At 50.3% G+C, this 26,185-nt stretch overlaps 12 protein-coding genes across 12 annotated transcripts; 4 read left to right on the top strand and 8 right to left on the bottom strand.

Annotated features, from left to right (window-relative positions):
* Positions 1-133: 133 nt before the first annotated feature.
* Positions 134-286, bottom strand: COCCADRAFT_91756 (uncharacterized protein; the record flags this gene model as incomplete). The annotated part of the gene is made up of 1 exon (XM_007712384.1): positions 134-286. One exon carries the CDS (start codon positions 284-286, stop codon positions 134-136), a length of 153 nt encoding a protein of 50 aa, XP_007710574.1.
* A 1,526-nt stretch (positions 287-1,812) lies between these two features.
* Positions 1,813-4,794, bottom strand: COCCADRAFT_3606 (uncharacterized protein; the record flags this gene model as incomplete). The annotated part of the gene is made up of 1 exon (XM_007712364.1): positions 1,813-4,794. The coding sequence occupies one exon, from the start codon at positions 4,792-4,794 to the stop codon at positions 1,813-1,815; it is 2,982 nt and encodes a 993-aa protein (XP_007710554.1).
* Positions 4,795-5,137: 343 nt separating this feature from the next.
* COCCADRAFT_35315 (uncharacterized protein) lies at positions 5,138-6,224 on the top strand (the record flags this gene model as incomplete). The annotated part of the gene is made up of 5 exons (XM_007712385.1): positions 5,138-5,156; positions 5,261-5,396; positions 5,447-5,603; positions 5,651-6,144; positions 6,200-6,224. 5 exons carry the CDS (start codon positions 5,138-5,140, stop codon positions 6,222-6,224), a joined length of 831 nt encoding a protein of 276 aa, XP_007710575.1.
* A 697-nt stretch (positions 6,225-6,921) lies between these two features.
* On the bottom strand, positions 6,922-7,104 carry COCCADRAFT_91736 (uncharacterized protein; the record flags this gene model as incomplete). The annotated part of the gene is made up of 1 exon (XM_007712386.1): positions 6,922-7,104. A coding segment is annotated over one exon (183 nt), but the record flags the coding sequence as incomplete, so codon positions are not given.
* A 2,127-nt stretch (positions 7,105-9,231) lies between these two features.
* On the bottom strand, positions 9,232-9,584 carry COCCADRAFT_91695 (uncharacterized protein; the record flags this gene model as incomplete). Its single annotated transcript, XM_007712387.1, has 2 exons — positions 9,232-9,386; positions 9,437-9,584. 2 exons carry the CDS (start codon positions 9,582-9,584, stop codon positions 9,232-9,234), a joined length of 303 nt encoding a protein of 100 aa, XP_007710577.1.
* Positions 9,585-10,691: 1,107 nt separating this feature from the next.
* Positions 10,692-11,887, bottom strand: COCCADRAFT_91768 (uncharacterized protein; the record flags this gene model as incomplete). Its single annotated transcript, XM_007712388.1, has 3 exons — positions 10,692-11,496; positions 11,544-11,790; positions 11,851-11,887. The coding sequence occupies 3 exons, from the start codon at positions 11,885-11,887 to the stop codon at positions 10,692-10,694; spliced, it is 1,089 nt and encodes a 362-aa protein (XP_007710578.1).
* An 854-nt stretch (positions 11,888-12,741) lies between these two features.
* Positions 12,742-14,623, top strand: COCCADRAFT_35318 (uncharacterized protein; the record flags this gene model as incomplete). The annotated part of the gene is made up of 4 exons (XM_007712389.1): positions 12,742-12,841; positions 13,139-13,558; positions 13,616-14,143; positions 14,256-14,623. The coding sequence occupies 4 exons, from the start codon at positions 12,742-12,744 to the stop codon at positions 14,621-14,623; spliced, it is 1,416 nt and encodes a 471-aa protein (XP_007710579.1).
* A 427-nt stretch (positions 14,624-15,050) lies between these two features.
* On the top strand, positions 15,051-15,410 carry COCCADRAFT_76409 (uncharacterized protein; the record flags this gene model as incomplete). Its single annotated transcript, XM_007712390.1, has 1 exon — positions 15,051-15,410. A coding segment is annotated over one exon (360 nt), but the record flags the coding sequence as incomplete, so codon positions are not given.
* Positions 15,411-15,626: 216 nt separating this feature from the next.
* COCCADRAFT_35320 (uncharacterized protein) lies at positions 15,627-16,642 on the bottom strand (the record flags this gene model as incomplete). Its single annotated transcript, XM_007712391.1, has 2 exons — positions 15,627-16,457; positions 16,511-16,642. 2 exons carry the CDS (start codon positions 16,640-16,642, stop codon positions 15,627-15,629), a joined length of 963 nt encoding a protein of 320 aa, XP_007710581.1.
* A 295-nt stretch (positions 16,643-16,937) lies between these two features.
* COCCADRAFT_3613 (uncharacterized protein) lies at positions 16,938-20,611 on the top strand (the record flags this gene model as incomplete). Its single annotated transcript, XM_007712365.1, has 4 exons — positions 16,938-17,021; positions 17,071-17,302; positions 17,349-19,520; positions 19,575-20,611. The coding sequence occupies 4 exons, from the start codon at positions 16,938-16,940 to the stop codon at positions 20,609-20,611; spliced, it is 3,525 nt and encodes a 1,174-aa protein (XP_007710555.1).
* Positions 20,612-21,240: 629 nt separating this feature from the next.
* COCCADRAFT_91597 (uncharacterized protein) lies at positions 21,241-21,843 on the bottom strand (the record flags this gene model as incomplete). The annotated part of the gene is made up of 1 exon (XM_007712392.1): positions 21,241-21,843. A coding segment is annotated over one exon (603 nt), but the record flags the coding sequence as incomplete, so codon positions are not given.
* A 712-nt stretch (positions 21,844-22,555) lies between these two features.
* Positions 22,556-24,330, bottom strand: COCCADRAFT_91700 (uncharacterized protein; the record flags this gene model as incomplete). Its single annotated transcript, XM_007712393.1, has 5 exons — positions 22,556-22,709; positions 22,790-22,956; positions 23,020-24,077; positions 24,131-24,191; positions 24,244-24,330. The coding sequence occupies 5 exons, from the start codon at positions 24,328-24,330 to the stop codon at positions 22,556-22,558; spliced, it is 1,527 nt and encodes a 508-aa protein (XP_007710583.1).
* Positions 24,331-26,185: the final 1,855 nt, after the last annotated feature.

Here is a 26,185-nt window from a genome sequence, read left to right on the forward strand (position 1 = left end):
GGTCCTGGTAAGAATCTGAGCGACTTTGACGTCTTGGGGCTGGTGCGGAGAGAAAAGATGCGGGCGAGGGCAAAGGATATGTTTAATTTTTAGTTTGGCCCTAGCGGCATATCGCATGGTCCGGGCGGGCTACCTAGTCCTGCCTGGCTGCAGCGATGACTCCATGTCGAGCAACCACCACACCACACGGGTAAAATGCACCCGCCACGGATGCCACGATCAATGGCTCGTTGGTGTTTTTGTTTTTTTGGCGCGCAATTGGTGGTGAGCAGTGTGCAGAGGCCATGGCCGGGGCGCATCCCGCAGCGTCTGTCGCGTGCCCCTCGCTGGAAATTTTGGTCGTCTGGCCGAACTGCCCCACTGGCCCTAATGCGGACGAGGACATGGCGATGAGGCAACACGGGGCTAATCGTTGCTAACGGCTGGATCCCATTGGCTCAAGCCTGTCCGGAGCGCCCTGGTCAGCACATGCTGCGGCCAACAGCAGACTGGCTAGGGATGTATCGACGTACATATTCACCTGCGAGCCATGTGTCCATGTACTTACATACTCATCTTGCTGCTGCTGCTGCTGCTGCTGCTAGTACTGCCCTCTGGCGCCGCCGTCGATGCAAGCCCGCCTTTAGAGCAGAAGAGAGCAGCAATAGATCGCTCATCAGGGCCCCGCCGTCGTCGTCATGGCATCGTCGAGCGCTCGGCTCACTGCCCCTCCAAACACCCCCCCATGGTGGTCCTTGACGTCGTCGGGCATTGCAGCCCCTCCAGATGCATCGTCTATCGATAGGCATAGGCACTGCCCCGTATGTGTGTGTGCGTGTGTGGGAAAGAAGCGGTGAGGGCCTTGGAGACGTAGCCCCGGCGCCTCAGCCTTGAGACTCACAGCCCTCGCACTCGGCGGGCCGTTGCTTGCTTGCTCGTGCTGATGCTGATGCTGCTGCTGCCTATCGCTTCCCTCCAAGCACACACGCACACTCGCTTATGCGCCACTCACGCCAATCCCACCAATTTTATTTGCACCTCAAATTTACTTCCCGCCGCGGCCTCATCCGCCCGCAATCATGCCTCACCTCACCTCACTGCTGCTGCTGTTGCTGCAAGTATAACCTCCCGCAGACGTCAAGCCAACTTTTTTTTTACCCGCCCCCCTCCAGACTGGGACTGGGCCATGGCTTGGTATTAGTGGGGGAGGAAGGATGGCAGCATGCAGAACATTGGTGCATCTCCCGTCTCCACAGCCTCTTGGTTGGATCAGCAGCCAGACCTCCCCCCGGCTCGCCCTCTCTTTCTCTCTTTCTTGACCTGGGGGCCGCCTGGCAATTACCCTCGACGTGTCATAAGCCCGTCCATCTAATAAGCCCTTGCTTGGCTCTCGGCCCTCTACTGACACAGGTCCCATTGCCTCCCATTCGCCGTCTTATCCCTCTTGGCCTGCTGTAGTCACGTCAACCGACGTCTCAACTACCACGACTTTTTGCTTTTCATGAGGCCATATTCGCTTTTTTTTGGCTGCTGCAACCAACGCACTCGCTCTCATGGCCGGCCGTGGTCTGGCCAAGGCAAAAAACGTCAACGGCTGCTTGGGAAAAAGTGGGGCCCCCTAGTGGAGCCCCAAACCCACGAACACGCTCAGGGTTTGCCAATTTCTCCATCACGCGCGCCTCGCCTTGCCCCAGTCACCAACCACGTATGTATACACAGCATGCACTACAGTAAAAGGTACCCACCGTCGTCTAGAGGCTGTATTACGCAATTCCATGCACATCATATCTGCCTTTCCTACACGACATGCACCTGGCCGAAAATCTGGCCTTTTCACCACTCGCCCTGCTCGCACTCGCCGCCTTCTGCTTCTTCACTTCCCCCACGTGTCTCGAGCTCTGCAAGCCCAACGAGGCTACCGAGATCGCGTGCAATGTCCTCATAGTCGAACCCTAGATAGTAAAGCAGCCGTACCGCCCACCTCAGTGTATCCCGCGCTTCAGTCCGCGTGGCCTCTGTCAATCCCTCGCCACTTTCCTCCTTGGCTGCTACTTCCTCCTGCACTTTTCGGACAATCGCCCATATCGTCTCGTGGTTGGCATGCACCCGTCCCTGCAGTATCATCCTTGCCCCAGACTGCTGCACAATCTCAATGTCCTCGGGACGATCCTCATACTCTCCGCCTCTAGTCACCCGGTACCGAGCCATGTTGGGCAGTCCTCCCGGCGCTCTGTATGGCTCAAACCGCTTGGGTGGCTTGTAGCACCACGTTTCCACAACTTCCCTGCCCTTGACACTGCCGTAGCCCTCAAGCACACCGCATACCACCCGGTTGAAGTCGGCCGTCGAAAGCTTGATGTCGTGCCGCGCCGAGAATGCCAAGAACTGCGAGCAGTACTCTTTCCAGTAACCATCTACCGTAGACATGACGGAGAGTATGCAGTTGAGCTCATCCCGCATGTTCTGCAAGATAATGCGTTCCCATCCAAACAGCAGCCCCGTAAAGCTTTCTTGGGCTTCGCGTCTGCTCTCTTCAGAACCACTCGACGTCCGGAGAAGCTCCGCTGCAAAGGTTGAGATGATAATGGGCCGAGGTCTAAACGTGGCACTTTGCTCCACGTATTGTTGCATGCTCCGCACTGCCTCCCATCTCCCCAGCCTCATCTGGCAACAGAGCAGAGCCGTTAGAATCTCTGCCGGCATTCGCTGCTGTTGATGCTTTTCATTCCATATCCCAGCCCTTTGAATCACTTTGAGAACCAAATCGTTTTCCCCAGCCAACGTCCCAAACCGCACAATCGATGCTGATATGTTGCGATGGCCATACAGCGAAGGGCTAATCAGCGGACCGTCCAGGTCTCCGGAGAAGAGTAGCCATCGCCCAAAGTCAAACATCTTCAATTCTGTCGCCAAGTCTAGCAGCTGCGCTAGAAGTGGCACGGGAAGCTTGGTGTCAAAGGCTGGGAAGCTGACAGGGGGTAGCCTGCTCGTAAACGGCTCATCCTTTCGTAACTGCGGACTGTTTCTCAAAAACGTGAAAAACTCTTGCACAGATCTCTGCTTGTTGTCGTCTGCGTGTCGTTGGAGGAGCGACAAGGTTTCCATGGCACCATTGATGTCTCCGTTTTTGATGAATGCTCGCATAGTGCGGTGCAACAGGCTCAATGGTAATGTCGTTGGCTCAAAGAAGTAGGGGATCTCAGTACTCCGTTGAGTAGCTGCATTTGCAGTGCCGACTTCAGCTCCGAATCCTGGTGCAAGCTCAAAGATGCGTAATAAAACCTCAGGTCGCTTCTCAGGTACAAAGCCACCAGACTCAATTAGCCGCGCCATGATCGAGTCCCAAGCCATAGCTCCGAGACTCAGGTTGTCGGCGTCAAGAAGCGTCTTCAGCGTTTTGATGGACGAAACCACCTGCTCAGGATTAGCGCCGCGGGTGCCCACTCCAAGTCGCAACTGGTTTACAAGTCCGTCTACAAATGCTGTGACCACCTCGCCGCTTATAGTCTTGCGTGTTCGTGCTCGGTCCTCGGGGCTTGCTGATGCATCCTCATACATTGGAAACAGACTCCAACTCCTTTTAGGCATTGGCTTCTTTTTTTCTTCTTGTTCCATAATCTCCCGCCAGCTGATGAGTGCCCACCCTTGCTCTCCTTTCTTAGTTGCCACTTGCTCCAAGATGGAGACTCCGTCCAATACCCACCCACCATGTAGACAGGACCAAAGCACAAGCTCCAGCCATAGCTCTGGCGTCACTTCTGTAACATAGGCCTTGTAACGAGATCCCGGTATTTCGTGCCCAAGAAAGTATTGAGCATTGGCCCGATCCTTTGCTGTCTTGACTGAAGACTCATGCGCCTTCCACGTCGCATCTGACAGCGCCGTAAGGATCTGGGATGATAGCATATGGATAGTCGGAGGTTGCTGCAGCGCATGCTTGTCTTCATGGGGGCGATATGTGTAGACCGAGTCGGGGATAAGACCTATATGATGCAAATATGCAATCACCTGCAAGACATGAGGCATAATGGTCTCCTGCCCAGCACTGCCTTGCTCCGTGGCTGTCAAGATCATATTCCCCAGGCTCCTCCATAGCTGCCCCAACCCTCGCTTTATCGTGACGTTCCGATATCTGATCGACTCCGGAGCAGAAGTTGCTGCATCCAAAGGGAACTTCGACCTCTGTGATGGTGGGCTTCGCTGAAGTACCAGAGGCCTCTCGGTCAGGTCCTTCATACTCTGGTACTCGCATCCCTGCCACATAACATCTGAGTACTGTTGAATCTGAGGAGCAGTATCGGCCGAGTGTTGTCTATCCTCTGCAAGCTTCTTGACCATCCAAACCACAGTCTGCCACCGACCCTCAACCAGCCCTATGTGGCTGATAATATCCACAGAGGCGGCTTGGGCCGAATTGAGAACATAGGCAAGGTCAAATGAGCTCACCGATATGTCGGGGCTGTCTGAAGGTTCTCGTCGCAAGTGGGCTGGGAGGAAGGGCTCAAGGACAGCAAGCCATGCTTTGATGTCACCACGAGCTTCTGGCTGCGGGCAGGGTATCTGCGATGTGATGACTTCTCTTGGCTTCCTTGGACGTGTCGAAGCGGCTTCATCATGGACATGTGTATCCGGGAGAGACAGGGATGGCTGTGCGTGGTTGGAACGGTGTTTTCCACTTGCAAAGGTGCGCTTGGAGGGTTTGGCGAGCGTCGGAACGAGAAATGCGGCCACAGAACAGGAAGCAGCAATCCCGCGAGTGTTGGTCCGGAATGCCTGTGTGAGGGCGCTGCGAAAGCATGTATGCGCAGTGCTCATTGAGGGGTAGCGAATGGGTGGTGGAGGTGAATGCTCGTGACGGCGGCATCGTCTTGACTTTTTCCGACTAGGATAATGACGAACTGCACTCTCCAGTTCCGAGACGCACTAGCACCGCCCGACAGGGGTCCCCTGCTGCGCCTCCCACGTCTGCCTGCCGCTAGTGACCTCACGCGTCGACAGCGCAAACAAGTCGCGACGACTCACAAAGAGATTTGCCAAAAAGAAACGCCCTACTGATTGCCTAAATCCTACAATTGCTGCAAATAGACCCATCTTGCTCTACGCGTATTCTCCAGGAATCCTCTCTCTTTTTCACGCGACACAGCAACCCATCGCGACCATGGGTGTCTACCGTGTCGGTAAGTCACTATATGATTTCCAGTGCATTTACGTTCAATGAAATATGAGCCGCATTCCAAATCACCAATTGACATTGAGCCGGGCAAAACTGATCAGTTATTAGAGGTGTCTCCCAACAACCGCGCTGGCTGCCAAGTCAAGGCATGCAAAGACGAAGGCAAAAAGATCACAAAGGGCGAGTTTCGCTTTGCCGTCCAAGTTACCATTCATGAGCATGTCAGCTGGCAGTACCGCCATTGGTGAGTGTGTTCTGTTGATTCTATTCAAAGACGACTACTAACTAGCGTAGGGGATGCGTCACCCCTAAGCAGATTGAGAATCTGAATGAGACATGTGGAGGCGATACAGACATGGTCGATGGCTACGATGAACTGCCAGAAGAGTTCCAAGAAAAGGTCAAGTTCGCACTCGAGCACAATCATATTCCAGATGAAGACTGCACACGCGTAAGTACTTCATCGACGCATTCTCATATCTCTGCTCACAATCCCAGGACCCCGAGCTCAACCGTCTGGGTGTCAAGAAATCCAGAGCAAAGAAGCCCAAGAAGGGTGATGAGGGCGATGCGTCTGAGGAAGAGAAGCCTAAAAAGAAGAAGTCCACCAAAGTCAAGGACGAAGATGAAGAAGACAAGCCTGCACCAGCCTCCAAGAAGCGCGGTCGTCCCTCCAAGAAGCAAGCAGCAGACGATGCTGAAGAGGAAGAGAGTGCCCCGCCTGCGAAGAAAGCTCGTGCTAACGGTAAGAGCAAGAAGGCCGCAGAGCCGGCGAATGAGAGCGAAGAAGAGGCACCAGCACCTAAGAAGGCCAGGGGTAAGAAGGCGGCACCCAAGAAGGAAGTAGTTGAAGAGGAGGACAAGGAAACAGAAGATGAAGCCCCACCACCTAAGAAGGCTCGTGGCAGGAAGCCTGCTGCTAAGAAGGCGGAAGCCGAAGATGGCAGTGAGGTTGAGGAGGCGCCCAAGCCTAAGAAAGTGCCGCAGAAGAGGTATGTGTGATTGAATTGTCCGTTGCTGGTATGCAAAGTACTAACCAAGACGTAGGGGCCGTAAGAAGGCTTCCGAGTAAGTCTGAGTTCTTAGGAGATGTTGATTTCTTTCGATGTAGTCTCAGTAGGCTAGGGGGCGTTCGTGTGTATCTCACCAAGATGTGTATTCTTCTTCATCATCCAAAAAGAGAGAGATACCCCCAGGTGTAATTTAGTTCAGGGCACATGTACACAATATGTTTTGTTAGGTAATAAGCAAATGAGGTATCGTACACATTGACTTCAAACATGTCTCATTCGCATTCATCGAGTGTGCTTCTATCAAGTACTCTATAGTGCTGTTTCTCATTCTAACCCCCTCCGCCATTACCCCCACTAATTTCAATCTCTCATATATTCAGCGCTGGCTTATAGGGGGGGTTAAGTCAGGCTTGGGTAATCTACATATTCTTTTTTTGTGTCTATCCCTTGGTTTGCGAGAAAGTAGCAGTGACTGTTTTCGAGATAATCTTGCGCTGCCTTGGAAAGCATGACGTATCAGAGTGGCTTGCAACCTCCTCGTCCTCGTCCATGTATGCGTTGCTCGATATGTTACGATGATTAGTTCGTTGACGTTTTGAGGGCAGAGTGTGGTCCTTCGCTGTCGGAATCTGGATCGACATGTCGTTTCCGCTTGTCGTGGCCGCTAGTATCAGCTTACGTCGCTCTTTGCTTGCTTGCTTTTCTTTACATATATTTCGTAACCTTTCGACCATACAAAGTTCGACCTCGCCTTGCTTAACAACAAAAGTAACCGCCTTGGTCTTCTAGGGTTCTGGTGCTTTGCTGAATTCTGGAGTACGCATTGTAAGCGTGGAGATCGTGACAGAGCTGATGTAGGTTGAGGCCCGAGTTCATGTAGTAGTACGAGAGTACCAAAATCTCCACATCGTCGGGATCTTTAAGCCGTAGAAGCCGACCTCAACCCAGCGCGACAATGGCGCCTGGAAACGTTGGATTGTTTCCAACTTGTCTGCCACGGGTATGGTGGCTAGAATTCCTCGAGCGCGGATACCGAATATTCACAGCAGTACGGTGTAAAGCTGCACTTCCCACGGGTTGTTAGCGAATACGACAGACTTTTCGTCTCTGCGCTCCAGCTGATCAGCGATATTGGTAAACATCGCACAGAGACGTGCAGACGAACAGATGATGCGTGGCGCGAGTTGTTTGGCCGGCACGTCCTTTAGCTCAGTGTTACTAAAGGTGAAGATCCTGTCGGCTTGCGGTCCACACTCATGGGCCTTCATACCCTCTCGAATATCAGCACAGAGCTTGACAATAAATGAGTGGTTGTCTTGAAGGGGTGTTCTTGATACAAAGATCGCGATAATCCCGCAGAACAGGATTCTCGACCAATTTGAGCTGCTTTTTCTGCTCCATTTCAGGAGCGCGGGTGTTTTCGTCATACGAGTACTCCATCTCGTCTGACTCGTCCATCGTGTCCTCGTCCATCTCATCGATCTCTCCATCCCGGTCGTCTTCGGATGAACAAGTAATGTCCCCAGAATCGGAAGTTTCCCTCGTAGTACTCAGTCAACGTGGATTTGTCCAATACATCATGAATCTCCGTGGCGAAGAACATTAATACGCAGATAAATGCGAGCCCTAGAATGCGGCGGAACTTGCCGTTTTGCAGGAGCTGCTCTGTATTGCCCCCCTCATCCTTGTTTTTGTGCGGAAGAGATGATGGCTATAGATGTGGTGCCACCCATCTGGCAGTCCATCCTTTATCTTTTATTTCAAGGGTGATCTTCGCATTCTCCGCCTTCATACGAGCCGGAATCTGAATTCGAAGGGCCTGGACGCGTGATATCACAGGATGTATGTCTTCCCAAAGTATGGCATAGACTTTGATGTTCCTGATGTACTGGGTTGGGTTTATACCGCGTTGGATTGGAGCGCAACCAAGGAACCATGGAATATAGGCTTCGTTGACTGTGAAGCTCATTCGTTTATACCAGTTGGCGACCAAGTCTTGGTAGGCAGTGACATAAAAATCTTCGTCTTCGATATTGAGATATCAATATAAGATAATTATATATGGAGTTGAAAGAAGCAATTTATTAGTTGATCCTGTGAGTTCAAAAACCACGGCACCTGCACCCATATATATACCCTCCAGCAACCGCCATTCACTCCAATTTCCTAGCCCTATGAATTTTTAGTTTGTTTACTATAGCCCATGTGTCGGCTCACGTAGTTTCGCATATCCTCCGGCTCACTTGTCGGTACCTGGCTGCCTGCGAGGAGACCCAATCACGTAGCTGAGTATCGTTTATTCACTTAAGAAAAACTTGATCAATGACGAAATATTTGGTGCTGCTGCCTCTGATGTGTCATTTTTCTGTTGTCTTGGAGAACAACTGAGGGCTGGTTGAGACTTTTCACTCCCAACGAAGTGCAAACAAGCCGCAGAAGAGATCATGGAGTAGGCAGACGATCATGCAGTGAAAAGATGGAGTCATGGAAAAACTCTGCGCGGAGTTTCTAGCACGTGTGCTCTGTGCGCTGCTGTTTGGAGAAGCTGCTAGCTTCTCTTGATGGCCGAGCATCTAGCATGCACTGATTTGCTGAAGTGGTCTATTAGAGACAGCTGCGAGCCGTTACTAGGAGCAGATGGCAGTATAATATGCTCGCAATTTCTGATATATAAGAATTTCAGTTTAGCTATGTTGCAGAAGTAGATGATACCCGGGTGTAGTATAGGAGAATATTTTGTCGCCTACCGCCGAAGGGCATTCCACTGGAATGTCTTTTGGAGGCTTGTGGGATGCACATGACCTAAAATATTTTTTCAATGTTTCCAATACTGTATCGGGCAACAGATATTGAGGTCACGGGTTGGAATCGCGAAGCAACCGGGAAGTCAGCTAGATGCCGCACTGATGATCACGAATAGAAACTGGGAATCATGCAACCACCATGTCAACCACAATCACATGAAACCCCTCAATTAACTTCGAACCTACTGCTAATAATACATGATATAAACTTCAAACTGTTCCCTCCTCATAAATCCCATATATTCATAGAAACTTCAATCACCTACCTTACAGAAGAAGTCCCATCGATACCATCCGCCGCATCCCCAAGCCCTTCCTCATCGCCCGGCTCGGCATATGCACCAGGCTGCTTTGCCGCACCACGAGTGCGCTCGCTGATAATGTTGTCGCGGTCGATGGCTTCCTTTTCGTCGCGCTCTGTACTCTATTAGCAAACATCCTTTTAGAAGTGTAGGCAGAGAACTCACCGAGCTGCTGGTCAGAATCACCGCCGTTGTCATACTCGGTGGATTCAATGGGGGCTTCGTCTTTGAGGACGGGGATTTCGGATTGGCCGATGCGGGATTGGTAGGAGTTCTCCATTGCGTTGCCAGTGGGGACTTCGGTGGAGCTCATGATGATAGTGGTGGGAGGATTGTTGGGTTGGTTAAAGTTTGTTGGTGTTTGTGTATTGTGGTAAGATGAAATATTGTGATGTTGTGATGGAGTCAAGGAGTAGTGGCAGCACGTCTTTATGTAGACTTTAATCGCAATGGCTATACGTCATGAAGCTCGTGAAGTGTGTTCAAGCCTCTGATGTGACATAGGATCTAGGATCGCAGACTGCTAGGATGGGCGATCAGAATCCCATGTTGTGATCGAGGCTATGACAGCATGGGCTTGAGAAAGGTCAATTCAACAAAGGTACCAGCCTCCTCGAAGGTGGTGTGTGGTGCAAGTGGGTAATGATGTGTCGATCTGATACGAGGGATCTGACACTAGATGCGGGAGCAGTCCGCATGTGTGATGGCCTGGACATGATTAGTGCTGTGTCATTCTTTGGTATCGTTACTTTGAGAATAAATGGATATAGCGAAGACGTAGAGTGTCTCTTTATCTGTAGATCATATACCTGCACAAAACCGCATCTTAATGGTCGACACGGAAATATTGTCACATTGAATAGATGCCAGCGAGAATGGGACCGCTATTCATCCCTGCGTCATACCATCGCAAAAGGCACATTATTCTGCTAGTTCCCGAGACTTAGATCCGCTCTACCAGCCAAGGGACCATTCGTGCATGCCATTGATCAGCATCAGTCCCAAAACACGCGACGGTCGACGTCAACACCAGATTAGCGTCAGGGGCCGCATGGGGCTCTTTGTGTGGATGCGAAATTGGCGAAATCGATCATGCATCAAGAAAGTGGATTCTGCGAGAATCCGATGACGACGGGCCGGAACGTTTGTTTTGGCGATGGCTGGGGAGTGACGTTGACATGGGCACTGGCGCGAAACGCGCTATCGCGACGTCACGACATGAGAACGCCACTTCTGGTCACTATGGGTGACGAGCATATTCTACATGTCCAAAACACACATTTGAGTATTACTTGTGCATTAGAAAAAGTTACATTTCAACATAAGGATATGTCCATCGCTTCTCAGTGAATACTAATAGTAGTACAAGGTACAACGCCAAGATGCAAACCCGCTGTCAAATCAAACTTCTGTGCGCATTCTACGAGCTTGCACTCGCCTCGACTGCTGTTCCGCTTTCGCTCGTGTCTTTCTTGGCCTCCTCAGTCTTCTTCGCGGCAGCCATTTGCCATGCTGGAATGGCAGCGCGTCCAGTGGGCATCCTGCTGCTGTATGAGGCCGAGGGGGTTGCAAGGCCGTTGGCTTGGCTGTCAGCACCAGAAGTGCCGTTTGCCTGCTCAGCTGGCGCAGGCGTAGATGGTGCCTGGGGTGTGGGTGTTGAAACAGAGGATGTGCCATTCACGTTGGGAGTCTGGGGAGCACTTGGTTGCTGACCGGCTCCGTAGTAACCCGAGGCGTTCTGAGGACGAGGAGCAGCTGAACCCATTCTGTTTCCAATCAATGTCTTCAGACTCTTCAACTCAGTAGACAGCTCCTTCAGTCTGTTGTCGGTGGCTTCCTTGTGAGACTCCAATGCCTTGGGGATCAGATCCCTCAGGCCGCGGACGTCATCTTCAATTCGTCGGTTGTCGTCTCCTTGTCGCTTGGATGATTCTTTGAGGGTTGACAATACGCTTTCCACCTCACCCAGGGCGTCATCAAGTCTTGCCGTCCGGGCCTCTTCGGATGCCTTGAGTGCGGTAGTGTCGGTATTGAGTTGCTCGAGAAGGTCAAAGGCACGCTTGAATGATTCGTCGACAGAGGCCTTGTCTTGCTCTAGCTGGGGCTGCGTAGGCGGCTGTATCAGGGGTAGGACGTATCGCTTTGCGGTAAAGTAGAGTCCGTATCCTACGCCACCCATGACCGTCGCCATGATGAAGTAGTCGCGCCAGTCGCGTTTCGGCGGTCTGTTTCCGTCAGCTGGTGCGCTAGAACTGCTAATCTTATAACTTACTCTGGCGGTGGCGGTGGTGGTTGCCAGTATCCTTGGGGCGGATAGCTTGCATATGGGGCTGCCGGCGGTGGCCTGTATGACGCATTGGTGGCTACTGCGGATGTTTGTGGAGGAGGCGGAGGTTGGCCGGCATCTTCAGCGGCGCGGGCGAGGGAGACGTCGATCTCCTCCTGGGTGAGGTTCTTGGACTGCAGGAATGCTATGCGCTTCTCCAGGGGCGCGCTGGCAACCGACGGGTCCTGGAGGACTGGGTGTTGTTGTTAGCATCGTCGCGTGCAGGGTTGCAATCGCCATCATATTTACTTACACGAGACGGCCGATGTGATGAGATCCTCGCGCACCATTTTGGCTACAAGTTACGCAACACACGTAACAGGCGCAAGATGGCGGGTGGTGATGAAGCTGAGGAGTCGCGAAACGACGATCTAAGGGCTCGAGGCAGGAATGCCTCGGCTCCTTTGCGTCGGTCGGCGGTCGGGTCGGCGCCTGTCTCACGTGGCACCGCCGCAACTCTTTTCCGACTTCGACCCTTTCACGCGAGACTGCCAGACCACACATGCGATGCACTGCACCAAGGATCGATACTGGAAACGACATTGGGTTCTTATCTTGGTCATACATCGCATTCTATTCGTTGTTTCCATTGGCTTTGTGCAACTGAATTTGTTATTTTCGCCAAGACATCTGTCACTGTTGCCCCAGACACAATAGTACATTACCAGTATTTAGGCTTCACAGATTATTGAGGTGAATTGGAAACTTCCACGTTATTCGCTATATTTGGCAAGTTATATTGCACGTTTCGAGCAGTCTGGTCCGCAGCCTCCACGTACCATGGATGACCTCAAATCGTGTCGGAGTCATGATATGGACAGCGTATTAGATTGCACGTCAGAAATATGTAGATTTCATTGCCAGAAACTCTGAGGCATTAAAAGTTCAGAGGTACAAACTGGTTGGCTCTCAGGCTGCGTTGATTAGAATGTCTTATTATATGCGCTGTTTTGTCCTGTGGTTGACTTGCGCAGCATTCACTGCATTGTTACAGGGTCCAAGACATGCGGAGGCTCCCCTTTCACGTTCACTTATCATTATAACCTACCCTCATTGTGACCTACTGAACCTTGTGTATTTCTACATTCCCATCCCATAACCATCACAATTACTCAGACCATTTCTATCATCATTGACCTGCATCATGAACCGACAAACTAACATTATTGACGACGATGAAGTCGCCCGAGCGATGGCCGCAGCCTTGCAGGCCAAGGGAAAGCGTAAGAACAAGGTAACTGGAGGCAGCGCCTCTACTTCTGCCAGATCGAACAAGACCAGCAATGTGCCTGCATCGCGCAAGGCAACAGGGGGCAGCAGTACATCTATTCTAGTCAGACAGAACCAGATCAGCAATGTATCTGGAGCAAGCAGAGCACCAGTAGGCAGTGCATCCAGCTTAGCCAAAAAGAATAACACCACCACCGTACCTGCAGCGAGCAAGGCAACAGGAGGCAATGCATCTACTCCAGTCAAAACGAATAAGACTAGCAATACACCTGCAGCGCGCAAGGTAGCTGGAAGCAGTACATCCACTCCAGTTAGGCCGAACAAGATCAGCAATGTGCCCGCAGCGAGCAAGGTAACAGGAGGCGATGCGTCTACTCCAATCAGACCGAACAAGACCACCACCGTACCTGTAGCGAAGAAGGAAACAAGGACGCCTATTACTGCTACTACAAACAAAAATCCGAGAAGCCGATTTTACGAGGCAGATGGGCTAAAGATACCATTGAATGACCAAGATGGCCTAGGAGATAAGAAGAAACAACACGCTCGGTTGGCACAGTCTCTCCGGCAGAATGACTTGGAAGAACTACTCGATATCGTAGAGCAGTATGCAGGCACTCAGAAACGAATAGAATTCTGCATGCTTGAACTCTCAAAGGTCGAGGTAGCAAACTGGATCGAAGAAAAGGAAACTCTTGCTCTTGGGCGCCACCCCAAATCAACATTACCAAGTAAGTCCTAGAGTCAACAGTTGTACTGCGCATACTGAGACATCATTGTAGTGACAGATATGAATACCGCACATGGCACAATCCAGGCAAAGAAAACGTTCGCTCCTTCACGTACCCCTGCAGCTCCGACACTGAGCAATGGAACAGCAACTCCCTCTGTTCCTTACGCTAAGGAAAACATGCCACATACAACTGTACGAAAGGATACACGTGAGCAGCCCGATAGTCGGAAAAGACGAATCCATGAAGATGAGCCAAGCAGCCAACCGCCACGGAAGCTTCAGAAGCTGAATACTCCGGAAGAACCAGTAGCTAGAGCTGATGAACATCAAGCCGATGCCATTCAACAGGGCAACCCAAGTCCTCAGCCAGTATCACCATTGCCTCAAATGAGCGAGAAAATCAACACGCACAAGGTCGCCAGAGATCGCGGAGTGCGGCAGATGCAGTTCATGATCGATACTGTGATGGATGCTTCCAACCTCGATCTATCCACCACGGTCGTTCACGACAAGAAGAACGATAGAGTTATTACCGCCACAACTAATCCTCGTACTGGCGCGACCCAGTTCTTTGACACAATAGGTGAGTCCCTCAACTGACTCTTAACACGTGATGCATTACAGTCATTACATCCGTCATTCAATATTTCCACATTTGATATTCTAGATTCACTGTAGGCTAAACATATAAACAGTACCCCGAAACATAAGCATTCCGCCAATGCTTCACGCTCCATTTCTAAAACAAGGAAAACACGGCCGCCATGGCGACTTCGTATACGACCCTGACCGTACCACAGGTCGCGGCCATCAAATTAATCCGCACGATAATCGTAGATGGAATGAGTTCATAGTGTTCAATGGAATGTGGCATCATCGTAAGCCACATTCTGTAATTGGAGGGGAGGCCATGTCGGCCGAGCGTGAGATCAAGGAGACATGGGAGAGGTGGCAGATTTGGTGGGGTGAATTTGTTGAAAAGTACCCGGGGTATGCGGTTGCGCACTTATGGCCATGTGGCTGCGAGAAGGTCATGGAGGGAGACGAGAGCGAAGAAGAGTAGATGTGGTGGTCACTTTTAGCATACATGATAAACACGAGTCGATTTACACAACGTGTTCAGTGAACCAGACTCGATCATATCAAATATTATCAGTAGCCTATGAAGAAGAGTTTGTTTCTGGATATTAATGAGTGGGCGCGAGATTTAATTGAAAAAGTGGAAGTGTTTGACGATTGCGCATCATAGGATTGGTGGACGACGAAAGGTTGAAGAGCTCAACTTTGGTTCGAAGTCCGCACAAGACATCTGTAATAAACGACACTGTGAAATATGGAAATACGAGGGAATATTGTCAACAGCGTATAAAGACAGCTGCATCCCTAACGCATCCAGTCCATATTCCACACCACTTTCACACACTGCTACATCACCACTCTCAAGCTCACACAACACCACTTCCAAACCATCCACCACACACACATACAAAATGGCACCATGCGAAACCAAGAAAGTCGCAAAGACCAAGCGAATCCCGCCTAAAGTCAAGCGCAACACAAAAGGCTATCAAACACGCACATCACCACAAAAATCGCCTTCACAAACCACATCCATCGAACAAGAAGAAGCTGAAGGAAATCTCTCCGCAATCCCCCACCACCCCAAAACGCCCCTCAACACCGCCCACCTCCTTTCCATGCCAAAAGTCACAAACTCAATTCGGCGAGCAGAGTTCAGAGAATACGTTAGTCTGGGCATTACACCATTGGACGGCAAGGGAAGCAGAGCCATACAAGGGAGCCAAAATATCACCGCTCCCCTCATCGACGAAGTCGACGAAGAAGAAATAGACGAAGAACTAGAACGAACATGGCAAGATTGGAGAAACGACCAGGAAAGCAAGGAGTTGAAATGGTTTCGGGAGAAGCTATGGGGCAAGGGGAAATGGGCAGTCCGCACCGAGCACGAGGAAGATGTATTATATGTGCGATCTGTATTAGGAGAAGAAGAGTGGGCGGCTCTCTGTCTTTGAATTTTGCTTTCAATTCACTCATGTATATAATTTCTAATAGTCGTAGAAGCCTTTTCCGGACTTCTTACCTAGCCAGCCTGCATCTACCATTTTCTTGAGCAAGACTGCGGGGCGGTACTTTGAGTCGCCAGTGTCGTGGTACAGGACTTGCATGATGGCCAGACAGGTGTCGATACCGATGAAATCGGCGAGTTGCAAGGGGCCCATGGGCACGTTTGTGCCGTTCTTCATGATGCTGTCTATGTCTTCCTTGGCGCCGACGCCTGTCTCGAGGCAGATGACTGCTTCGTTAATGTATGGCATGAGGATGCGGTTTGCCAAAAATCCGGGTGAATCTGCGGACTTCGAAGGGATTTTCCCCATTTTCTCGCAAAAGGCGAGGGCGGTTTCGAGGGTTGATTGCGAGGTTTGGAGGCCGGTTATTATCTCTACGCCTTTTTGGATGGGCACAGGGTTCATGAAGTGGGTGCTTATGACACGCGAGGAGGCGGAGAGGTCGGTGGAGTCGGTGGTGGTGCTTGCTGCGATTTTGGTGATGGAGATGGAGGACGTGTTTGTTGCGAGGATGGCGTGAGAGGGGCAGATTTGGGCCAGTTGGGAGAAGATTTTGTGCTTGAGGTCGGGGATTTCGGGGACGGCTTCGATGACGAAGTCGACGTCCGAGAGGTCGGAGAGCTGCGTGCTGGATGTGAGGCGCTCGCGTACGGCGACGGCATCTTCTTTTGAAATTCGGCCTTTGCCTACGTCTTTTTCGAGGAGCTTGTCGGCGAACTTGAGGCCCTTGTCGATGGAGGCTTGCGAGTTGTCGATTAGTCGCACGGGAACTGAGGCCTTTTGTGCTGCTACGAGGGCAATTCCAAGACCCTGGGTATGTCAGAATGGTGAATATGCTATATGAGAGATCAATTGATGCATACCATCTGGCCAGCTCCAATTACACCCAGCTTCTTCACCTCAGCGGCGGCTCCAACAGAGGGGGTGGAGCTAAAAGCACGGCATTGCTGTCTAGCTGCGCACCGGGCGGCTTGTCTTGAGGCTACGGAAAACATTGCTATTGTGTATACCAATTACAATGGAATTGAAGTGCAAGTACTAGGTGTAAACAGCAAATTGTTCTGATGCATAGCATGTGATGGGGCCAGCCGATGGGAACCGCTGCACGGCTAGCCGAGGCATGACGTTGACTGGCGGGTGCGAGTGCGGGACGCTCAGCCCTATCCTTGGCGAGTTTGCGTTGTTTGAACCAATTTACGCGTCGACGCGTCTTTTGGACTAACACCGAGAACGAATGCATGGGTGAATGAGTATACGGCCATACGGTATCTTGACACAACCACGACGACAATGGCCCAGGCTACCCTCGACGAGTGGGTGTCGGACCCTGTCAACCCCGAAGTGCGCGCCCATGTGTACAGTCTGATTTCTGCCGTACGTCTTCTTACTCACTGATACCATTCGCCGCTAAATAGTCGTCCAGCTTGGCGGTATCGGCGACGATGGTACATACTCGCTCGGGCACGATGCTCTACTATGTCTCAAGGACCTCCGAAAATGGCTCAAGTTTGCGGACGGAGCCCACAACCGGCGTGACGTTGCGCGGTGCATGGCAGAGGCAAACCTCGTCAAGGGAGACTTGTTAGAAATCCTGGCAAAGATATCGCCGACAGTGGTAGAAAGTGGATGGAAACACAAGATCGCAGTGGCCACACGTACGCAGCCATATCTAGTTCTTCGGCTCCCTACTGACTGTCCCAGTCGAACTCCTCGTCCCTCTAACATGGCCCTTTGAAATCGACCCCACCGAAGCCACCGTCAACCATCATCGCCATGGTCCCTACATCCAGCTTGCCCAGATGGGCTACAAGCGCGCAATTCTACAATTTGACCGAGACAGGACCCTCCAGACTGCCGTCAAAATCGCTCTTCCGTCCATGGCAGTGCCCCTCCGAGAACGAACACCCCGAGACGAAGGCATCATTCGCATCGCCCTATACTTTATACGTAATATCGCCATGCTTTCACCCCCGAACAGCGCACCCATGGACATTGACGAAGCCGAGGTGTCTCGTTCTGCCACCATTGACACATTTCATGAGCAGGATATATTCCAGGCCATACTGAGTATCGCGTCAAGCATTGGAGAGGACTTTGTCAGTCAGGACGTCATAATCCTCGAGATCCTGTTCTTTCTTCTCAAGGGAATCGACGCTGAGAAGTTGTTCATGGAGGATAAGAAGCTGAATTCAAAGAACAACGACGAACTCAAGAGCCTGATCCAAAAGGAAAAGGCCATGCTTGCAGGCTATGCACGCAACGCACCAACTAGGCACAATCGATTTGGCACAATGATCTGGATAAAACGAGACGACGAGAAAGTCACCACAATCTCCGGACAGGACGTGCTGGGCAAGGCGCAGGCCAGTATGCAAAAGATGGATGAAACCAAAAAGTGGAACAAGCCCAGGCGACCCGGACGCAAGCAAGATAGCGCTGAAGAGAGGGAGGAGTTTGATTTGCCAGTACCCCTGACCTCTTCAGCCCGGAAACACATCAAAGCCTTTGTGGAAGAGTTCCTCGACTCGTCATTCAACCCCCTGTTCTTACACCTTCGCAAGGCTATTGAGCGTGAAACCGAAAGAGTCGAGACACGACATCCCAGGCAGTTCTTTTACCTTGTTTCATGGTTTCTACGAGCAGAATGCGCTCGCCGACGGACAATGAAGGAAAGAGCCGCTGATCCCAAGAGTCCAGAGGTTTTGTCTGCAGAGGACGAAAGCTACGGTCTGGTTGCCGAGGTCATGAACCAGGAGACATTTATCTTACTCAACCGCTTTATGCAGAGGAGCCAGGACGAGAAGGCATGGCGAGATCTGAATGCTGGACTCAAGTGCTTCACACAGATCCTGCTCACTGTTCACGAAATGTCCGAGTCGGCATTAGAAGATGACCAGGAGATTGCTGAGAACATCCAGAACCGCATCTTTTATGAAGAAGCAACACATGACCGGATAGTCGCCATCTTGAGATCATACAAAGATCAAGGTTTCGGCTACCTAGACGCCGTCACTGAGCTATCTCATGTCTTTTTACGGATGCTGGAGCGCTACTCCAAGCAGAACGTGGACATGCAAATTCGATCAAAACGAAGGACACGGAAAATTAAAAAGAAGAAGGCAGAAAAGCAGGGCGAACAGGCAGAAGAGGAAGGCCATGTTTCCGAAACCGAAGACATTCAACAAGCTCAGAAGACTGTTTCAGAGCGCAAGTTCGATTTTCACCGCTTTTCGGCAAAATTTGTGAACCAGAGCAGTATCAATACCTTTGTGGCCTTTACCAGGTACTTTAATGATCTGGATACTGAGCAGTTGAAGCGCGCACATCGCTTTTTCCACCGCGTGGCATTTAAAATGGAGCTGGGGGTTCTCCTATGCAGAGTCGACATTCTCCATCTATTTAACAAGATGATGAAGGGTCCTGGAGGTCTCGATCCCGAGTCGTCAGTTTACAGGGAATGGGACGAGTTTGTCAAGCACTTCTTCAGGCAAGTAGTGAAGAAAGTGCAGGAGAGGCCAGAGCTTGTAGTCGAGATGTTGTTCAGCAAGATTCCAGCAACTCTCTTCTTCCTCGAACATGGGTACGAGCGTGAGGTACCAACAAAAGCACCACGAGCGCCGGCAGAGCTGGAAGTTAAGCCTGGTCTCGAACCACCCGAGCAAATTGGTGTTGCTGTTGGCGTGCTTGTCAATCAGTCTAAATCAGACGCCCTTCGATGGGTCCGAGATGTTCTCACATCGGCGGCTGAGGAGCGGAAGGCGTGGGAAGAGGCTGCAGAAGCACAGAAGTTATTGACGGCAGAGATGGAGCGCCCTGAGGACGAAACACCAGCTGAAGATGCAGAGGCTGAGACAGCAAAGCCTCCATCCATTGGTAAGCAATATCTGGAAGATCATCTTGCTACATTGGCTGACTGATTGTGTCCAGTGATTAAACATGACACCGAAGAACGTCGTGTTGCCATGTTCAAAGACAACAAGCTACGACTATTCATGAAGTTGGTTGGCTTTGAGCGACTGGGTGAACATCACGACCCAGATGCTGTGTGGGTCGTACCATCAAACCTCACATCAGCACAACTACAAGAGTCTATCGATCTCATCCGCAAGTTTGAATTCGACCCGCCAACATACGAGGATGGTAAAACACCAGAAGATCTACTCCGCAGCGCGACCGCTGCCACACGCCGCTCAGCACGCCGTGTTGACTTCGACGATGATTCAGACAATGGCATAGATGATGACCCTGAAGACCACGGCGAATACGCCCAAGGCGGTCCCACAACACGTGAAGGCGACGCCCCCCGCAAGAAACTCAAGCGGCGCCGCCGCCAACACACACCCGTCGAACTCGACGACGAAGAGAAAGACCGCCGCGCCAAAGCCCGCCGCAAAAAAGAAATCGAAAAGCAAGCAAAAGCCCTCAGCACAATGTTCGTCCACGATTCGGATGACGAAGACTGGGATGCAGAAAAAGACGCCGCCTTCTTCGCCCGCGAAGAAGCCATCCGCCAGGAAAACATGCAGGTATTCAAGAAATCACTCGTCCTTGGTACCGTCGAGCCTGTTGCTTCAAAGAAGCGGAAAGCAGATGATCAGACTGAGAAAAGTAAGAGGCGCAAGAGTCCGCCAAAACGGAAGGCGCTGTTTGATGATAGCGACGATGATAAGGAAGATGAGGATCGTGCAAGTAGTAGAGCCACATCCGAAGCTGCTGGAAACGTTCTAGATGACGAGGAAGAGGAGGAGGATACTCCGCTCTCCTCGCAAAATCCTGGGGCAACGACGGCGAGTGATGGAGATATTACGCCGAGGAAGGAGTCAACGGTTGAGAAGAGTGTGGATGTTACGATGACAAATGCGGATTCGGATGATGATGATGATGATGATGTTGCTGCGCCGACTAGACGGCCGGCGAAGCGGAATACGAGGGCAGGGTTTGTAGTTGATAGTGATTCGGAGTGAGGAGGGTGTGGGGGGTGGGGTTTTAGTAGTTTTGGTTTGTGCTGTGGGATACCCAATTTTTTTTTTACATCAACGAAAGCTTTTGTTGTGATTGGGGTAGGTTGTGTTGCGTGTTTGTGATGTCTTGGAAGTAGTGATGGGAGATAGCTTGTCATCTTTTACAGTGTGTCCAGGGTGAAGTATGATAACGGAGGTGGTAGCATGATATTCTAAACCGGCATGTTTAAGGACTTTAGAGTAATTGTACATACTTCTCGCTGGGTAAAGCATAGTAGTAGAGGCTCGTTCGAGAGGGAATGTCTGGGGTGCTGGACTTTCTTGTGGTCGAGAATTGTGCCTAGGTCGTCAGCACAGATTCATTGTCTGGGTGAGATGGTCGTGATCACGGTTAAGAGGCAGAGTGTATCTTGTAGGGTGCAATTCATGTTCATTTGATCAAGTTTGGTCTGTGATAATCTGCAGGCCAGACCTGAAGAGTGGAGTCTGTCAGTAGACCTGAGTAATCTAGAATACATGATAGCAAGTCGTATGCTTGCTTTGTCTAAGGCTTCGCCCGTTGCATGTTATCAAGTACCGTTCCCGTGGCTGTTGTAGCGTCCTGGTTTCTAGTCGTAGTGAATCTCACGATCTCAGGGGGGCGGGCGCGTTCCAACTATGGCTTTCAATGCATCTACCAGAGCTTGTTGAGGATACGTATCAAGAAAATCAAGAATACCGCTATTCAGTTCGTCTTCCCACAACGTATCTTCAAGGTTTGAAGTAATCAAACGCCGAAGTGGAGAATTCGAAGGGGTCCATTCGTAAATCATCTTGACACACTCTGCTGTAGGCCAGCCCATACTGGTAGCTAGGATCTCTTGCATCTTCTCCGAGACCTCTTCCGTGAAAACTGAATCGATGATCTTTTCTCCGAAGATGTATGCTTTCGCAAGCACAATGAAGTTTTTCTCCGCTTCTCTGGCCTCCTGTTCACCATTACTTTTGTTTGCTTTGTGCGTCATGTATAGCTTGGCTGGAATTTCATTCGAGTAAAGCCATTCAATGTATATTTTGACCGTTTCCGTGCAATCCTCAGGAAGATTGATGACATGGGGTTTATCTTTCGAGCCAGCCCACTCCTTTTTCATGGCGTTTTGAAAGAAACTTGAGCTCTGGCAAAGGACACTTTGGTGAACATGAATGTTATCAGTACCACCAGCGGTGTTTTTGACTTTCAGCGTGATGATTGGGTCGAATGCTCTATGTTTGTTAGAGACCGAATATACGTTCGTGGGTTGTACTTACTCCATCTTGGTCGTCGTGTAGAAAGGAAGGCTTCTCGATTTGTGCGGTCAGAGCCAGTATTCTGATAACACTCGCGGGTGAGTCCAAAGTAAGGAGCGCAGTCGCAGTTTGCGCTGCAAAATTTGAGTGGTTATTTGCGTGGGCTTGTGAAGCAGTGAGAGCAAACGGTGGTTAGTCTCGTCGTGTGACTGTGGTGCAAACGCCGTAGACTAAACTATGACGTCGCTATATACAGTGAACGAAGGCAGGTAATTCACAAGTGAAAGTGAAAGAGGATAAAACGCAACTCACGGACTCGCTAGACACATATCGTAATGAGTTAAATTGTATACTTCCTTACGCTGGCGAAATGGGAACCCCTACCACGAGGTATGGTAGGGATATGGTAATGGTCACACGGGCCAAGGATAAGGGTAGGGGAGGGTTGCCAAGAGTTGGGTAGAGGTAAGGGTAGGGTAGCACGGGCCGTGGGTAGAGGTTGGGTAGGGGTAGGGTAGGATCATTCGTAAACCCAACCCTACTCTACCTTTACCTCTACCATTTACCACCGCATAGCTGCATATAACGCCACCGAAACCGAGTAGTACTGAATCAAATCACCAAACGAGAACAGGACTGCATTTCAAGCACACTTGTACGAATTCCATCTGATAAACTGATCTATCTGATATATCTCGCCTTGACAAGAAGAGGATCCTTCGCCCACAACAAATGCACCTTCTGATCAAGCCAATTCGAACTTTCGGGACACAACTCGAAATCAAAGTGCCAAGTAAGCGATGCGAGAATAACGCGCATCTCATGATTAGCCAGGCTACCAACACCCCAAAGCGTTAGTTTGTGTGTCTCTCTTTAACTAGTTTAAAATCTTTTTGGATGATTGGATGAACTCACTTTTGACCAATACAGTTGCGCGGCCCAACAGAAAATGGATTGTGTACATTTTTGCGATCGCTGTCGTAACCAGTTCCAGGGAACCAGCGCTCGGGAATAAAGGAATCTGGATCTTTGAAGTTGGAAGGGTGGTGGTAGGCAGCGTAGTGGGGGATAGCGACTTTAGTCTGTAGTGATAGATTAGCGAAGCCGTCATGTAGTTCGCACTATTATCGTAGGATGTGACTTACGCCTCCTGGTATCCATTCTCCACAGATCATGTTGCCGCCCTTTGGTGTGATGCGGAAAAGGGCAATTGGGGCAGGCGGGTAGATTCTAAGGGCTTCTTGGAGACATGCGTTGAGGAAAGGTAGACGGGCTAGGTTTTCAAGGTTCAAGTCTTCCCTGCCTAGCGCACGCACCTCGGTCTGTAGTCTCTGCATGTAATGTGGATGCTTTAGCAGGAGGAATGTCAAGCCACTGAGTAACGTGGCGGTAGTTTCCGTTCCGGCCATCATGAATGCTTGTGCGTGGGCCGTCATCTGTATCTTTGACATGTCTGGTACTTGATCTGTCTTCTCCATGGCAAGCTTCCAGATGTCGGGTTTCCCAATGTCGATGCCGCGATTCAGCCGCTTCTCTACCCGCTCGTAGGAGTGGTTGTAGTGGAGACGTGCGCCATCCATGACTTCTTTGGTGGTGAGCATTTTCGTCAGAAATTTCAAACCCTTATACTCGCGCGCCAGACGGGCGATTGAAATTTTTCGGACGTTTCCAAGGACGGCTTGGACCCAAGGCGATAACTCTGATTGATCGAGGAGGCCAAGAGGCTCTCCAAAAGCTAGATCTGCCATAATATCAAAGGTCATACAGTTGAGTAGTTTGGCGATGTCGAATCCAACAGCTGGGGTAGTTGTTGCGTTGTTCTTGATGATCCTTACGAGTGAGTTGAGGTAACCTTGGATCAATGGCTCTTGTAGCTTCAAAGCCTTGTCGCTAAATGCCGGTGCAAAGACCCTTCGATGCATCCTGTGAACCATTGTGTCGGGCTGGGAGCCTAAAGACAATGTACCGACGAAGTCTGGTCCAAATGTTCCTGGGTCTTTCGTATTCTCGAGGCGCTTGCCCGCTCCAGGGCCAGCGATATCTTTCCAAGCTTCAGGTGTCACGTAACTTAGTCGATTAGGTCCAAGCCGCACAACCTCGCCGTATTTCCTGTGCATTTCTGCTTCCCATGCAACCTCTTCGCCACGTAGAACCTTGTAGGAGAATACCAATCCAGTGGCTGCTGCGAGACTTGGACCGGGAACTAGTGGGGCAACTTAGTGGACGGCCTCGTTCGGACGAGTAGACTGGACCTACATTTGCGTAAAGGGTGGAGATATAAATTATAGAAGCGGGTAAGGATGAATTGTAAGATAGCCTGCGTTCTAGTCAACAAGTTGTCAAGATGCAACAGTGATAGGTTCCCTTACTGCTCCAAGCATAAAACCAAAAAGCAGCAATAGATTTTTGGCTTCCAGAAAGGTAGAGACATGGTAAGAATGTTGTAAATTCCCCATGTTGAAGAATCAGGATTCAAGTTATACGTTTGGAATCTTCTCTGTGTCGCAGTGGTTGTCCAAGAGATGTTTGCAATAGCTAAGCAACAGCGCAAGAAGGGGAGTTCTTAAACTGCAGATGATGGACGATGTTCGTACGAGCCATGTAGTGGATATAAAGCAAAAGAATGTCTGATTGGTTACTAAGACCCATTTGCGATCATCGTACTATAGGGGGTGGGGTATCGGAGAATCGGAGCATCGGAGCATCGATGTAACAATACATGAGAACAAGAGAAAGTGAGTAGTGCACAACTGTAACCACACAAATTGAGAACTTGGTTTTCTGGAGTTTGGCGGGTTTTTCACACTTGAGCGCCGTCTCTCGGCGCTACTTGGCCTGCATGCTAGATATGTAAGCTTCTGGATTAACGTCAAGGATCAGTCATCCGGCCAAATCAGTCATCCGGCCAAATCAGTCATCCGGCCACCCCACCTAACTTGGCCCACCGTTCTGTGCAACTGCTCTACAATAACGCAGTAAAATAAAATTAAGAGATATTATTCTTTAGATAGATTTACATGAGATCCGAGTATGTCCTTGAACGTGGCACTTCGTACACGTCGGCGGCGCGCGCTGACGTCGCTCACCAGCCTGGCTCTNGCTAGCCTCCATCACCACCCTTTCTGCTTCTGCAGCTATCTGCTGAGCCTGTTGAACTTAGAGCACTCTACTAGAAGCAATATATTAACGCTGCTAAGTCTACTTTCGTTATTAACGCTAGACTTCTATACGTAGCTTCTTATTCTCCTCTATAAGTATTATTACTAACTGCATTACTATTTAGCAACCTTTAATAACTTAGCGTAGAAGCTGGCTTATTGGGCTTTATGATTGCCGATAGAGCCGTTCTTAAAGAAGCTTTGCCTGCTGCTGAAGCTGAGCTACTATATAGGGTGTTTCTAGCTGCGTTATAGCGTTATTATCTATAGTTGTCTATAGTGGAGACGGCGTGTGGACAACTGTAAGTGACGATAGGACGCGATTAGAATAAGGAGGGATAAGTCCTATCGCGTAGAAGCCTACCTAGATATTCTTCTGTATAAATACTATCGGCCGGATCCGCGTATAGGCTGTAAGGAAGTCTGTCTTATTAACGTGGTAGACGCCTTAGCGGGTAAGCTCTTTAATCTCACGTCCGTACGCGCGCTTAAGCAGCGAGAAGTAGCTTATATTAAGCGGCTGGAGAAGATGCGACGTGTAAGGCGGCATATAGAGAGTAATAATCTTATTATCAGCGCAGTACTGGTCGAACTCTAGCGCAGCATAGCTACTATGGCCGTCTAGGATAAGAAGCCGATAGACTCCAGCTATACGAGCTGCCGTATGCTGATTAAAGTGCTTCACCCACTCTAATCTAAGCTAGTTAGTCGTCCAACCATTGTCTAAGACGCCGATAGCCTAGTCTAGTAGGAGCCTATTATACCAGCTATTCTAGTAGAACTTGCCAGATAAGATAACTAACGGTGGCAGAGACTAGCCAGACGCGTTAACGCACTCGATCGCTGTAACCCACTCGCGGTTACCTAGCTGTACAATAGCTACTCAGCTAACTCTATCAGAGCTAGTCACAACTTTTGACGTTACAGCGACGCCTATCGCGAATCTAGTCTCGTCAAAGTTATAGATATCCTAGTCAAGAACGCCGTACGTCTAGCGCGTCTCTTCTACTAGCTTAAACTAGGCTGCAATTGCGATAGGATCCTTAGAAAGAGCGCGCTAGCTACTAAACTTCCTAGTCCACTTCGTCTGAAGCTCTGGCTGGCTCTGGATAAAGCGCGACACCCAGCATTTGCCCACAGGTGCTGGAGGTGG

This window comes from Bipolaris zeicola, assembly GCF_000523435.1.
Source record: "Bipolaris zeicola 26-R-13 unplaced genomic scaffold scaffold_43, whole genome shotgun sequence".
NCBI lineage: Eukaryota > Fungi > Ascomycota > Dothideomycetes > Pleosporales > Pleosporaceae > Bipolaris > Bipolaris zeicola.